Source organism: Excalfactoria chinensis, chromosome 16, assembly GCF_039878825.1.
Source record: "Excalfactoria chinensis isolate bCotChi1 chromosome 16, bCotChi1.hap2, whole genome shotgun sequence".
Classification (NCBI taxonomy): Eukaryota; Metazoa; Chordata; class Aves; order Galliformes; family Phasianidae; genus Excalfactoria; species Excalfactoria chinensis.
The window spans coordinates 10781391-10794083 of NC_092840.1; the positions used below are offsets into that span (position 1 = coordinate 10781391).

The 12693-nt window shown below is 44.8% G+C and overlaps 1 protein-coding gene across 19 annotated transcripts in view; it reads left to right on the top strand.

Annotated features, from left to right (window-relative positions):
- The window catches only part of ARVCF (ARVCF delta catenin family member), a 158024-nt gene that overhangs the window by 97540 nt on the left and 47791 nt on the right, over positions 1 to 12693 (top strand). For all 19 annotated transcript variants that reach the window (XR_011905430.1, XM_072351282.1, XM_072351284.1 and 16 more), the window contains 3 exons: positions 487 to 645; positions 7478 to 8085; positions 11383 to 11882. Coding sequence is in view for 18 of the 19 variants with exons in the window: in XM_072351282.1 (XP_072207383.1) it covers positions 487 to 645; positions 7478 to 8085; positions 11383 to 11882 (1267 nt within the window). In the remaining variant the exon portion in view is untranslated. The remainder of the gene's footprint in view (positions 1 to 486; positions 646 to 7477; positions 8086 to 11382; positions 11883 to 12693) is intronic.

Sequence of the window (12693 nt, forward strand, 5' to 3'; positions counted from 1 at the left end):
GTAGGTTGTGGTATTTTATAGCCTACTGTAGTCTGAAACTGAGCGTATTTTATCAAATGGAATTAAACTTTGAATGTTGTGTAAGATAAACTGCTCTGAAACCCAATGGTCACATTCAGTGCAGAACAGAAAGAATGTTTTATGTACAAAAATTCCACTCCTCCTACACTGGGCATTGGAGAGGAAGCTTAAGATAGGCTTAAATATAAGGCAGCCGTCTGTTAGCCCATAGTGGGTTGCCTATAAATACAAAGTTCATTACAGCACGCTCACATGATTTCCATTTACGAAGTTGAGCTCAGCCATACTGGCAGAGCTGCATGGTTGGTGGTTGTTTAAAGACACTGGATTCTTCTTTTTCTGAATCTCTAATTGCAAGTTGTAGGTTAAAATGTGTTGTTCGATCGAGAAAGATGAAATCAGTAAGATATGTGTGCCATGATGGTAGAAGGGAAACATTGGGTTTTCTTTTGCTTGCTTCTTTAGGAACAAAGCCCCAGTAACCAGACATCTATAGCAATGATGCAAGAACCTCAGGAAATGGTGGAAGAAACAGTTACTGTGGAGGAAGATCCAGGCACCCCCACCTCCCATGTGTCTATTGTCACTTCTGAGGATGGAACAACAAGGAGAACTGAAACCAAGGTGAGAGGTTAATAACCAGCAAAGGAAATGGGAGAATACCGTCTACTCAGGGAGTAAAAGAAAGTAGGAGTGGTGAGAATTGTGCTGTTGTGATCCTCTGTGATTCTGTGTGTTCTGTGCCAGCAAAGTTGAGTTAGAGGTTTTTTGTCAGTTTGTGTCTGGTTTGCTCGCAGTCAGCTGTGCTGATACAGCTGCTGATGGAGCTGTGAGCTGAGCAGTAGAAGCTACCCAGGTTAACCAAACAAAAACACCATTGCCCATTCCCAGACTGTTAATTATTTTAAGGCTCACTTTATTTTACTGGTACAGTTCATGGTACCAGTACAATAAACCTACAAACCACCCCACAAACACATATGGAAGTTTGAGACTTAGATGAGATGGAAAGGCGTGGAGGAAAGGATTTTTGCAGCTGGGGAAAACGTGCTTGGAAACGTGTCTTCAAATTAATAACAATTTGTAATAATAGTATGCAATTATTATTATTTAAATAAAACTACAGTATTTACCTACTGCTCTGTTCTTGTGAATGGAGTTCTACTCCTGCTGCATAGGGAAAGCTAGGGATGTTCTCAAGGGAGCTGTACCTCAGGTTCAGAGATGCTGCGTATCTTTTCCTCATGCTCCCTTTTCTAGGCTTCATGTCAGATAAATTTTCAGTCCCTGCTGAGCAGATGCTGTGTGTTCGTGGTTGCCTCGCTTGCTTTTGGTATTTCCGCAACAGTAATACAGCTTGACATCTGGGCCTTGGAAGTGGAGCTGACGTGTTCATCAGGTTTTGGTCTCCTGAAAGATCAAGGGTGACTGCATATCGCAAAGCTTCTGAACAGCAGTGATTTAAAAAAAGACCTTCCAGCTGCTTGTTATGATAGGAGGTGAGCAGAGGTTGTTGCATTAATCAGTGTTTATTTTTCTGGCATTCCAGAATTGTGGCTCTCTGAGGTATCTGTTGATGTTGGAGTCTCAGGTTAGAGTGGCTGAACGTTGGTGTTCTGAGCTCAGTGGGTTTGCACACGTTGGCATACACTGAGCGTCTGTTTAAAAGCTGTTAGTTAAACGATGCAGCTGGCCGCTTGCTGCTTGTCAGGAAAGGAAATGATGGTCTTAAAAAGCAAACTAAAAAATATCACACTTTAATTAGTCCTTCCTATAATCTGACATTTTTCAGATGTAACTAAGTCTGCTTACTTTCTAGAAGCAACAACAGCTGCTTTTGCAGGAGAAAGAGGTAAGATTACAGTGGTGATGGACACCTTTTCATATGGTCTAATAGTAGTGCATATTTTTAGGAAGCTGTTAGTGCAGCTATGCAAAGGGATAAAATAGCTGCAGCCATAAAAATAGAGTGGAGGCCATGTAGTGTTCCCTAGATAACAGAACCACATGAAATAGTTTGAAATAGTTATGCCACTGATAAATCTGTGTCTCTGTCATAACAGAAAAGGTGCAGTTTTCTCCAGTGCAGTTCTACCTGCTGCTTTTCCTTCTTCCCAGAGAAGAGCTGAGCGATGGCTCCAAAACAAGCCGCTATGTCTGCACATGGGAAAAGGGGAAAATGGCTTCCCTGCAAGTGCCTTTCCATTACAAAGAGCTGCATTTTCCTCTCTTAACTGTAGTTCGTTTCTGACACTGAAGCATGTTAAGAACAGGGAGAGGGTGCATGGTAGTCTTACAGTGCAGAGAAGCAGAGTTGTGGAGCTGACAGTCTGCTCTGTCAAACAGCGTAGTTGTACTCTTTGCATCTGTTGTAGTTCTCATGGAAATGAACTGGAGGCATTACTTTCAGAGCAAGCTACATGCTGTCTGGAGCTGCTTCCCAGTGTTTTGTTGCTAAGACCAACTCTTTATATAAATACAGATTTGTGTATCTACATATCCAGCTGTTGAGGAAGTGCCTCTGAGATGTCAAAACACAGATGGGCTTGGCTTAGTCCTAACTGGTGAAAGAGCCACTGAGTCTTTGCTGAAGTTGTTGCTGTCTCTGAATGGTTTTGTTTTGACTTCTCCTTGCTGTGATAATATAGCATGGGTAGATATGAAAACAAGATGAGATTTTCTTTGTGTTTTTATTTGATCACGTTATTTTCAGTGTGTGTTTATTGTGTTGGTAGTGAATGTGAAGATGCAAACCGTTGTTGTTGGAAGTCCGTAGCATCAGTTAAGTGTCCTGGAGTTAATTGGCATTGACTTCCTATCACTTTTAATAGGTATCATCATGGTGGCTTTATAGGTCACACTGTGACGTGTAGTGCCTTGCAGGGCAAGTGAAACTTCTTTGCACCTTCTGTGAGGTGACAAAATTCTGACCTTGCTGCTCAGGTGAGGACAGTGAAGGAGAGTTTCTGTGCAGTGTGAGGTGCAAACACCCCCTGGGCACACAGTGAGCTGCAGGAGCAGCGTTCCTCCTCTGAGCCGTAGAGGTGGGGAAAGGGCTGAGGTGCTCAGCCTGGTCAGTGCAGTTGTGTTTTCCAGCCTTGATCTACAAAGCAGGTGGTACCACACATTGCTTCCCCTGACAAAGTCACATAGGCATCTTTGCAGGAGCTGAAGAGTCCAGAGGGATTTTCCAGGTGTGTGCTTTCCTTGCTGTGTGCCCCGTGTAGAGGTGAGCTCACTCTGTGAATTGATGGCTGTTTTTGGACTCTGTAAAAGAAAAACATTGTTTATTTTTGCTACATTATACAAAATAATGCCTGTAAATGATTCCCCTTGAACTGAAGCATAGCAAAAGCTATAAATGTGTATGATCCTTCGTGCTGCTGTTCCTTGTTTTCTTTTACAAATCCCACCGTGTTGTTTGAAAACCATAATCTACAGAGGTTCCTCTGTCCAATAATACATGAATTAAACCACTTCAGTGCAGGAGCATCAACAGTTGGTGCTTTCCCCCCATACTGATGCCTGCAGCAGGAAAGCAGGAAGAAGCGTAATAGAATTGAATATTTGACGTATTTTAAATAGAGAACATCTGCCTTCTCAAAAATGAGATATCTGAGTAATTTTCCCCAAACTGTTATTATCTTGCTACTGTGCTGGCTAAGTCTGTACATAACATTCGCTGCACAAAAGATGCATCACATAGTGCTTCATTTCAGCTCTATAATCTCTGGAAGCCAAATACCTATCATGCTCCAGCAGTGAAAGTCACCTTGGGGTGAGGGCAGCTGGGAGGCTGCCGTGTCAGAGGAGCTGATTTGGAAGCAGCTGAAGAGAAATGGTGTAAAGCAAACAGGATTTGTGTGCTCCTGTTAATGCTTTTTTCTTTCTTCAGGCACCTTTTATTTTTTATCTTTTTTGAAATGCAAAAAGATTTGAGAGCTCTGGGTCACTTTTATTCATCGAAAAAGATGTTTTATGGTGACAAACTGTAAAATCAATCAGTGCACAGAGTTGTTTCATTTCCAGGCCATCCGTTTGCCTTGTCTTCTCTAATACTGAAGCAGGGCAGGTCTTTCCCAGCAGCGATTACTGCTGCTCTCCCTTCCTAGCAGCAGTAACTGGAAGGTGCTCGTGACTTGAAATCTTCAGCTGCGTTGGCACCAGCTCCACTGAGATGCAGCTCTTTGAAACTTTGCAGAAAGTTGGAGAGCAGTTGGGTAATAGGGCTGGAATGGATTGCTGCTGCACTGGAGGGTCCTTTGAAAAAGTGAAACACTAAGCTTAGAACCGAAGAGGCTTGTTTTGAAAAGCCATGGGGTGAGTTCTTACACAGCGTTTAATAGAAAGGTAATACCTTCGGCCTGCTTGGGCTGATGATTTCTTACAGTCCATAGTTGAAAAATGAGCTCTCGGAAAAGTCAGAACACCTTCATCCCTGCACATTCTTTCTCATCTGTTTTTGTTTTATGGCAGAGTTTCAACAGTTTTTTAGCCCTGTCAGCTTTTATAAAGTACTTAATTCATCAAAGAAAGGAGGAGGAGGGTACAAAAGTGAGAAACAAAAGCCCTCCATAATGAGATGGAAGGTGGGAATTGTAATTACTTGCTGAGATGATGGCATCCAATGGTGACAGCACGCTTCCACTGAAACCTCAGCACTGTCTCTCCCCCTCTGTGTGAGCACTGTGCACTTTGAGGAACCTCCATGTATCTCCTGTATGCGACCAGTGGGTCCAGTCCTGGGCTTCTTCAGGTCTGCTTCCCTATCGCTTTAAGACAAAAGGACAAGGAACAGAAAAATATGGAAACTGTTTCACAGAATCACAGAATGGCGCCGGTTGGAAGGGACCTCAAGGGCCATGAATCCCCCCATGGCACAGGCAGGGCCACCAACATCTCTGTTTAGTACTAGATGTTCAAATGTGTGGATATTTCCTTTGTATTTTATAGACAAATACAACTTTTATAACCTACTTGTACCTACAGAGCGGAGTTCATGCTAAGAAATTGGATGCATTTGGAGGATCAGGTGGCAGATAAGACAGTCTGCTGGGTCTCCCCTTTGGAATTGCTTCGTTTTCTCTGGCTAATGTATTGGTATTAAGGAAACCACAGACATGTTGGGAGAGAAGATTACTGTGCTGTCAGCTCTCCAAGACTGCCTCTCCTTTTAAGAAATATAATTGAAACATTCCCTTGAGCTGGATTTCCTGAAATAAAGGTTTATTGTTTGCTTTTGCTTGGAAGCCTAATAAATGGACCTTCCTCTGTGTGCTGGCTAATTGCTTCCAAAAAGCTTCCCTTTATTGTCCTGTAGGCAGCAACGTCTGTTTATCACACGATAAATCTTCTGTTTCAGTGCCCAGCTCTGACGAATGAGGCTTAGTGCAAGCTCTCCCACTCCCAAATATGAACAGACTTGATTTGACACCCCCCCCCCCCCCCCACAATACCTTTGGCATTATTGAACGCTTTTATGCGATGAGACGTGTGTGCTTCACTGCTGGGATGAAATGTACCTTCTTGTGTTTCTGATGGGGGGATTCTTGGTTGTGCTGATTCCTTCTGCTGTTAATACTGGGAACGTTCAGTAAATGATAGAGGTGACGCTGTGCTGACTTTGTCATCTTCCTGTGTGTGCTGACTGATGCCGGGGTGTCTTTTTCACTAGCACAGCCACTGGGAACTTGTCTGTGCTCAGTAAACAAAAGGAGGCAATCTGGGGAGAAATTGCAGATGAATCCTGCCTTGTGCATTCTCTGTGCTCTGTAGAGTACAGGAGCATGGTGGAAAAGCTCTCGGTTTAATTAAATGTAAGTGAGAAGTCATAAATCACGTAGGGATTGATTTTCCAAATGTTCTGATTCTCTGTGTGTGTGCTGAGTATCTGTAGGCAGTCGTCCTTGCTGTGTTGTGTTACCCCATCCTGTCTGGTAACAGCAAGGGTTCCCCAGAAAACAAGCAGGTGCCCAAAGTGGCAGCAGTGATGGTGGCTGGTGGTGTGCTGCAGTGATGGCTCCCTGCAAAGCACTCCTCTGGGCATCTGAAAGGTCAAAGCTTGTTCCTTGTTTTGCGCTGTTGCTGCAGGCGTTGGTGGTGTGTTGGGCATCGTGCATTGTCTGGTCTGGAAGATCTTGTGGAAAATGGCACGTGACAAACTGCTTGCATTGCAGCATATGCCTTCAGAAGGAGAGCTTGGAATTCAGTTTAGTGTGTCTGGCTTCTGCTGAGTAGTGCTGAAAGAAGGAGCTTTGTGTGGTTACAGGAGCACTCTTCTTGGTATCCACAAAGCTGCTCCTTTGTTCCTTACTGTGCAGAAGTATCAGTTTCCGATCATCCAACTGTTGAAATGCTGCCTTACTTCCTGTTACTCACCTTCACAGTTCACAGCCCCAAGAATGCGAAAGCCCGAGGCTTTTTATCCAGCTGTGTCACTCTTTTGCACAACTCACATTTCGCCTGAAAATGTTGCTTTTTCTCCTGTTAAAAAGCACTTCTGAGCATAATACTTTGAATAAAACTTTTGTTTCAAACTCAGCAGGAGAATGCTGAGCTGTGTTCCACTTGTTTATGCCCACATTACAAAGGGCTACTGTAAGCTGCCCTGAATCTTTTTCATCCCTAAATGTCCAGTTTCATAAATGCCGTGGCAGCAGTTGTGCTGGTGCTGATTGGGGAGTTGGAGTATTGTGCTCAGGTAGTGACCAGAAGCCATTGTTGGTTTCTGTGTCAGAAACAGATTATTTTATAGCTCTTAATTCCTTTATTTTAGATACTACAGTACATGTTTTGAATTAAAAAATGGTGGGGGTGGAAAGTAGCATCTTTCCTGGAGCTTATTTACTAAGGAAATCCCTTTGAGATCAGGAGGAAGATTGTCAGCTGTGGCCCAAATTAGACACTGAGCTTGTGTTGGTACCTGGCTGTGCTTTATTCAGCATTGTGATGGTATTTAATTGTGCTGCTGGTGAAGAGCCATTTGTGCTGCTTGCCATCTCGCAGGATTCCGTTAACTCATTAGCCTGCAGTATCATTTGCTCACTGATGTCTCTAGGAAAATAAATACTATTTGGATGAGTTTCCCCTGTTTTGGGGTATCTCTCTGAAGATGTGGAGCTGCTTCAGGAGGTGTGCTCTGATTGTTCTGTGTCAGCTTGTCCAATTTGGTGCCACTCTGTGTTTAAATGGGAGGCTGCAGGTCACAGTATCTGCTTGGGCTGCAGGTGCTCTTGGTGTATGTGTTTCACCCTGCAGGTTCTGTGAAGACACGCATTATTTACGTGTGCCTATTTCTCTCTAATACTTGCATTGGAAACACAAAATTGCCTGCAGTTTTGTTGTGTGTTCTTCCCAGCGTGTGATCCACTTAGATGTATTCTTTTACTGTTCTGGCTCCCTTAAGTCTCATTACATTGTTCATCGAAAAGTAACACATTTATGTGCTACTTCACAGGTTACCAAAATGGTCAAGACAGTCACCACCAGAACAGTGCGTCAGGTCCCGCTTGGGCCCGACGGCCTGCCGTCAATGGATGGCTCGTCTCCCATGGGCAGCTACACAGATTCAATAGACAGGAGGTATATGAAGAATGGGGAGCGGTACATCACCCCACAGGCATCGTCCACATTAACCAGGTCTTACAACAGCTACAACGATTCCTACCCTGACAGCCACGAAGGCCAATATCGTCCTTATATCAGTCATGATGGTTATGGAGATCTAGCAGACAATTATGGCAGCTTGTCACGTGGCGTCAACTACCGTCCCCGCTATGCCTACGTGCCAGGAAACAGCTACCGGCCAGACGACGGCAGCTTCACTTTGCCAAGCAGGAGGGATAACTACGGCCCTGTTGCCCAGCCTCAGGTGCCAGTGGGCAGCAGTGTTGACTTGAACCGCTCCCAGCCAGAACGTTTCCAGCCAGAGCCCTATGGACTAGAGGATGATAACCGCAGCCTTGGAGTAGATGATGAAGGATATGAACTGGATCCTGATTATTCTACTGTGAACCGAAGGACGTCTGCAGGTGTGCCAGAGAGAGGAAGACCTCACAAAGGAAGGTACGAATCCATTTGTTTCTTACAGTGTTACGTGCAGCTGGTTTGCTCGGTTGAACATTTGAACTCTTAATGGTCTGTTAAGGTCACAGCTACTTGGCAGAAAAAGAATGCAGTGGTTGGATTGAGATTAGTGTAATTGTTAGAATGAAATAAACATCTTAAAATGCCACGAATGGGAAAACTGAGGGATGGAAGGAGAAAAGTCTTAGACAAGAGACAGAAAATAAAGCAGTTTGGGATTGCAGCGTACTTGTGATTTTGGCTAGAGAAATAATCAGCGTTTCTCGGAAACAACTGTAGGCAGAACCAGCATGTCCCAAACATAGTGGGAAGGGAAGCTGGCCTACATGGAGAAAAGGGGAGCTGCCGTACTGTGAGGTGAACAAGGCAGGATGCATCGTTTCATTAGCCAGTGAGTAAATGCAAAATGCACGTGAAATACAAAAGAGTGATTGTAGTGCTCAGCATCCCTCTCAGTGTGTTTCTGGGCCACTTCATGCAGGCTGAGTTTAGCAAGAAAAGGGCGATTTCCTGGAAGAGGGGGCAGCTTTTTTTCTTCCTCAAGAAGAAGTGTGACTGCTCTGAATTTTCCCTGTTCTGTCTCACGCTGGCAAGGTGAAAAGGGGTCTTGTAATCTTTGAGACTTCAGGTGGGTCTGGTCATGTGCACATATGCCAAACAGTTTTGAACAGCTGGTTGGTTGCAGATGAGCTGATAGCTGGTGATGAAGGGATGCCTCATTATCGAGAAGCTGCCTGGTGAGGTGCCTGGCAGCCTCAGCTCCTGGGCCTGTGCTTATCGTATGCCCTCAGCTGCGTGACAAGGTTGTGCTGAACCTCGGTGAAGTACTTCGGTGTTTGTAAGATCAGATTGTTATTTCGTCCTGTCAGTCTAAATAAGGGGGAGATAAGAGCATCTGTGTTGAACTAAACGTAACTGAAGAGCCCAATCACAAATTACTTCTGGTTCAGGCCCCTTCCCAAGAGATGTGCTGCTTTATGCCGTTAGCTGTGCTCTGCTGTCAGCTCCTGCATTGCAGGTGTGTCTGGGCCTCCTGCACAGGAGGGGTGCGGAGGGTGGGAGCGTGTTCAGAGGGAGCTCTCCTGCACCAAGACACCAATGTGTTTATCAGACTGCAAGGTTTGCAGTTCTAGTTAGAGCAGCCAGGCAGAGCTTGTAAAGTGTTGTGAACATTCTTCAAACTAATATTCATGATAAATAATTGAATGCATTCTTAGAACCTGCCCATTTGCATGTTTAAAGTGTATTTTTTAAGCATCCCTTTGATTTATTGTTCCTTGCAGTTTGGATGGGGCCAATTTACAGTTTTTGTTTTACATTCCTTTTGTTGCGAGTTTTTCCATATTTAATATGATCAAGAGGCTTTGACAAGTAATTAGCCTGACTGGCGGCAAAGCCTGGCTTGTGAGAACGTAAGATTGTGTGAGGGCCTCTTCAGATGTGGCTGCTGTCTGACATTTCAAAGAAGCGCTTGAGCACTTCAGTAAACCTGTATTTCAGACGTGCTGCTGATCCGCCAGCAGCTAACGATAACAAATAGTGCTTTGTACTAGATGAGGGTAATTACTACTTCATTCCTAGTTTGGGTTTTTGTTTTTGAATGAGTTTATTACTTGAGGAAATGATGAAACGAACGTGGTAAGTTGATGGCACCTTTGCTTTCAGGTTGTTGTTATGTGTGGGACAGGCCTGGTGCCGCTGCCAGAAGGCCTCAGCCTCACAGCGCTGTGCATCACGGGCATCTCCCTCACAGCGCTGCCCCGAACGGAGCCCTCGCTGATCAAACGTTATTCCTTCTTTCTCTTCCCCCTGTTCCTATCTGTTGTGCTCACCTCACCCCCAGCCTCCATTTAAGCTACCCATGTTTTGTTTTTATTTGGGAAGGACTGTCATCTCCACGTGCATCTGCTGACCACGCAAGGGCAAATACTGCATGTGTTTGCTCTTCCGTGCACATGGCTGGGTTTCCTTCTTGTTTTCTTTTGCATCAGTTCTCTGCTGTAACAGACGTTTTCTTCTGAAAGAAGATGACAAATTATGGTGAGGAAAAGGCATTTGGGTGTATTGTATTGATCTTGTGATGGTTTTTACATAGCTTTAATTAGCTTTATGTCCCTTTTTCTTCACTGAGTAGGTTGTCTTCATTAAATAATGGTTATTTTTATTGTAGTTTCTAAATACATGTAGTCTTATGGTGTTGCTGGGCTTTTTTATATAGTCCTTTTTAAAAGAGAAGCAGGGATTATTGGATGTTTTTCATTTACAAAAGACATCCCAAGTATCATTTGAGTATTTTTGATCATTACATTGAACTTAACATAAGCTGCTAGGTAGCTGTTAGTAGCTGTTAGGTGGTTCCAGACGAGGTGATTTCAAGTGTTTCAGCTACACAGCTGCTAACTCAGACTTGCCTGAACAGAGAATTCAGTCCAGCTTTTGCACCCCCTCCCGTCAGGGAACAGAGGCTGACAAAAGTAGGACCTTGTTGTGCAAAGTCTTTGCATCTCTGCTTCATGTGCACAAAGCTCCCTCCTGAAATCCCAAGCCTTTCTGGTCTTGTATCCTAAGCAGACACCAGCTGCAAGCTGTGATGAGTGTAGCTGTTGTATAAGTTGATGGGGATTAAGTGTGGAAATCCTTCACCTGTTTACTCAAACGTGCCTGTGCTGAAGCCACAAGTAAGAAGATAAATCCGCAAGCACTTTCCCAGATTTTATCTGTGCTAGGACTCGATTTGATCAGTTCCCCGAGACAGGTGATTACTGAGACCTGCAGCATCCCACAATCTCAGCTGACGTGCTGCAGCAGATGGAAGGCAAGATACTCGCAGTCAGCAGCCCTGGCACACCACCAGGCTGAGTGAAGAGCCGCTGGGCTCCTGAGCATGGCGGGCTGTTCTGCTGAGGTTCTCATTGCTCCCCGTCCTGTGCCCAGCAGTCTGCCTTTCTAAGGGAAACTGTGGTCTCCTCCTGCCCAGCCTGGAACTCCTTCCATTAGCATTGACTGGAATGAAAGCGATCTGTTTGCTGTGCAGCTCCTGTCTCATTGCTCGCCAAACAAGCACCGTGTCCCATTGCTGCTGAGTACTCGGTTATGATTAATTTTCAGGTTACTAGAAATAAATTATTAGAACGTGTAAATAAGTTGTCCCTGATGGTGTTTGTGATATTAAAGGGTTTGATCGCAGCTGAAATCTCCGTATTGACTTGGAGGCACAGAATGTTTAAATTACATATATTTTTCCTTTCTTTCTCTCGGGACTGTTGCTTCTTGCAGGGGCTACGATGACCCCATTGAGACTGAGATGGTGGAAGAGAGGATCCCGTACCTCCACGGCAGCTATGCGGCACCGCTGGCACAGCCCGAGCGAGGCAGCATGGCCAGCATCGACCGCCTGGGGAAGCGATCACCCTCCATTGACAGCATTCGCAAGGACCCCAGGTGGAGGGACCCTGACCTCCCTGAAGTCATTGCCATGCTCAGCCACCCGATCGACCCGGTCAAGTCTAACGCCGCTGCCTACCTGCAGCACTTGTGCTACGAGAATGATAAAATCAAAAAGGACGTGAGGCACCTTAAGGGGATCCCCATCTTGGTGGGCCTGCTTGACCATCCAAAGCCAGAGGTCCATCGCAAAGCCTGCGGGGCGCTCAGGAACATCTCCTATGGGAAAGATAACGAAAACAAGGTGGCTATAAAGAACTGTGATGGGATCCCTGCTTTGATCAGGCTCTTGCGAAAAACAAATGACATGGAAGTCAGAGAGCTAATCACAGGTCAGTGTCTGCATCTTCTTTAATAAGTTACTCTTTAGAGAAGCCTTTCCAGTTTCAAGAACAAGAAGTTCTGGACATGAGGAGGTTGCATTTAGATCACTGGCTGCAGCTGTTCCTTTAGCTGTACTGAGTCTGTGGTGTGAGAAAGCCTAAGGCTTATACCTCCTTTAGGTGGACTTAATGATCATCTGTATATGTAGCACTCTGGTTTTCCTGAGCGCTAAGGGGTGGATGGTGCTTTCTGGATATAGCATGTGGTTGAGCAACTGAAGCTTCAAGTTAGCTATAGCAATGCCATTGACAGGTAATTTGTACTGCCCTTGCCCTCAGTGTGTTATAGTCCTGGGGTAAGATATGCTAACCTAAAACTTAGTGTTAGTCTCTTCTAAAACAGTCCTGCTGCACTGTCCCAATTACTGTGTGTTGATAGGTCAGACTCCTCAGCAGCGTGTCCTGCCCTGGTGCTGATCTGAGGCTACGTATAAATCACTGCGTGTCTGTGGCTGTGAAGAGATGCTCTGGTGGATGTGTGGGTTGTTCCTTACAACTGTGAAAGGGAGAATGATGTTTTTGAGATAGTGGATCCTTGCGCGCTTTCCAGGGATTTTTCCATCACTCAGAACTCCATTTTTCAGCCTATTTTTATTTGAACTTAGTCTTGGACGTGGTCCAAAAGGAGCAATAAAGTATACGCCAAGTTTCAAAGTTCAGCCATTAAGTGGAAGAAGGTGAAAAAGTATGTCAGCTCTTAGACTATGGAGAAATATATTGTTCTTCGGTCTCCCATAACTCATGGGGATTGCGATGGATT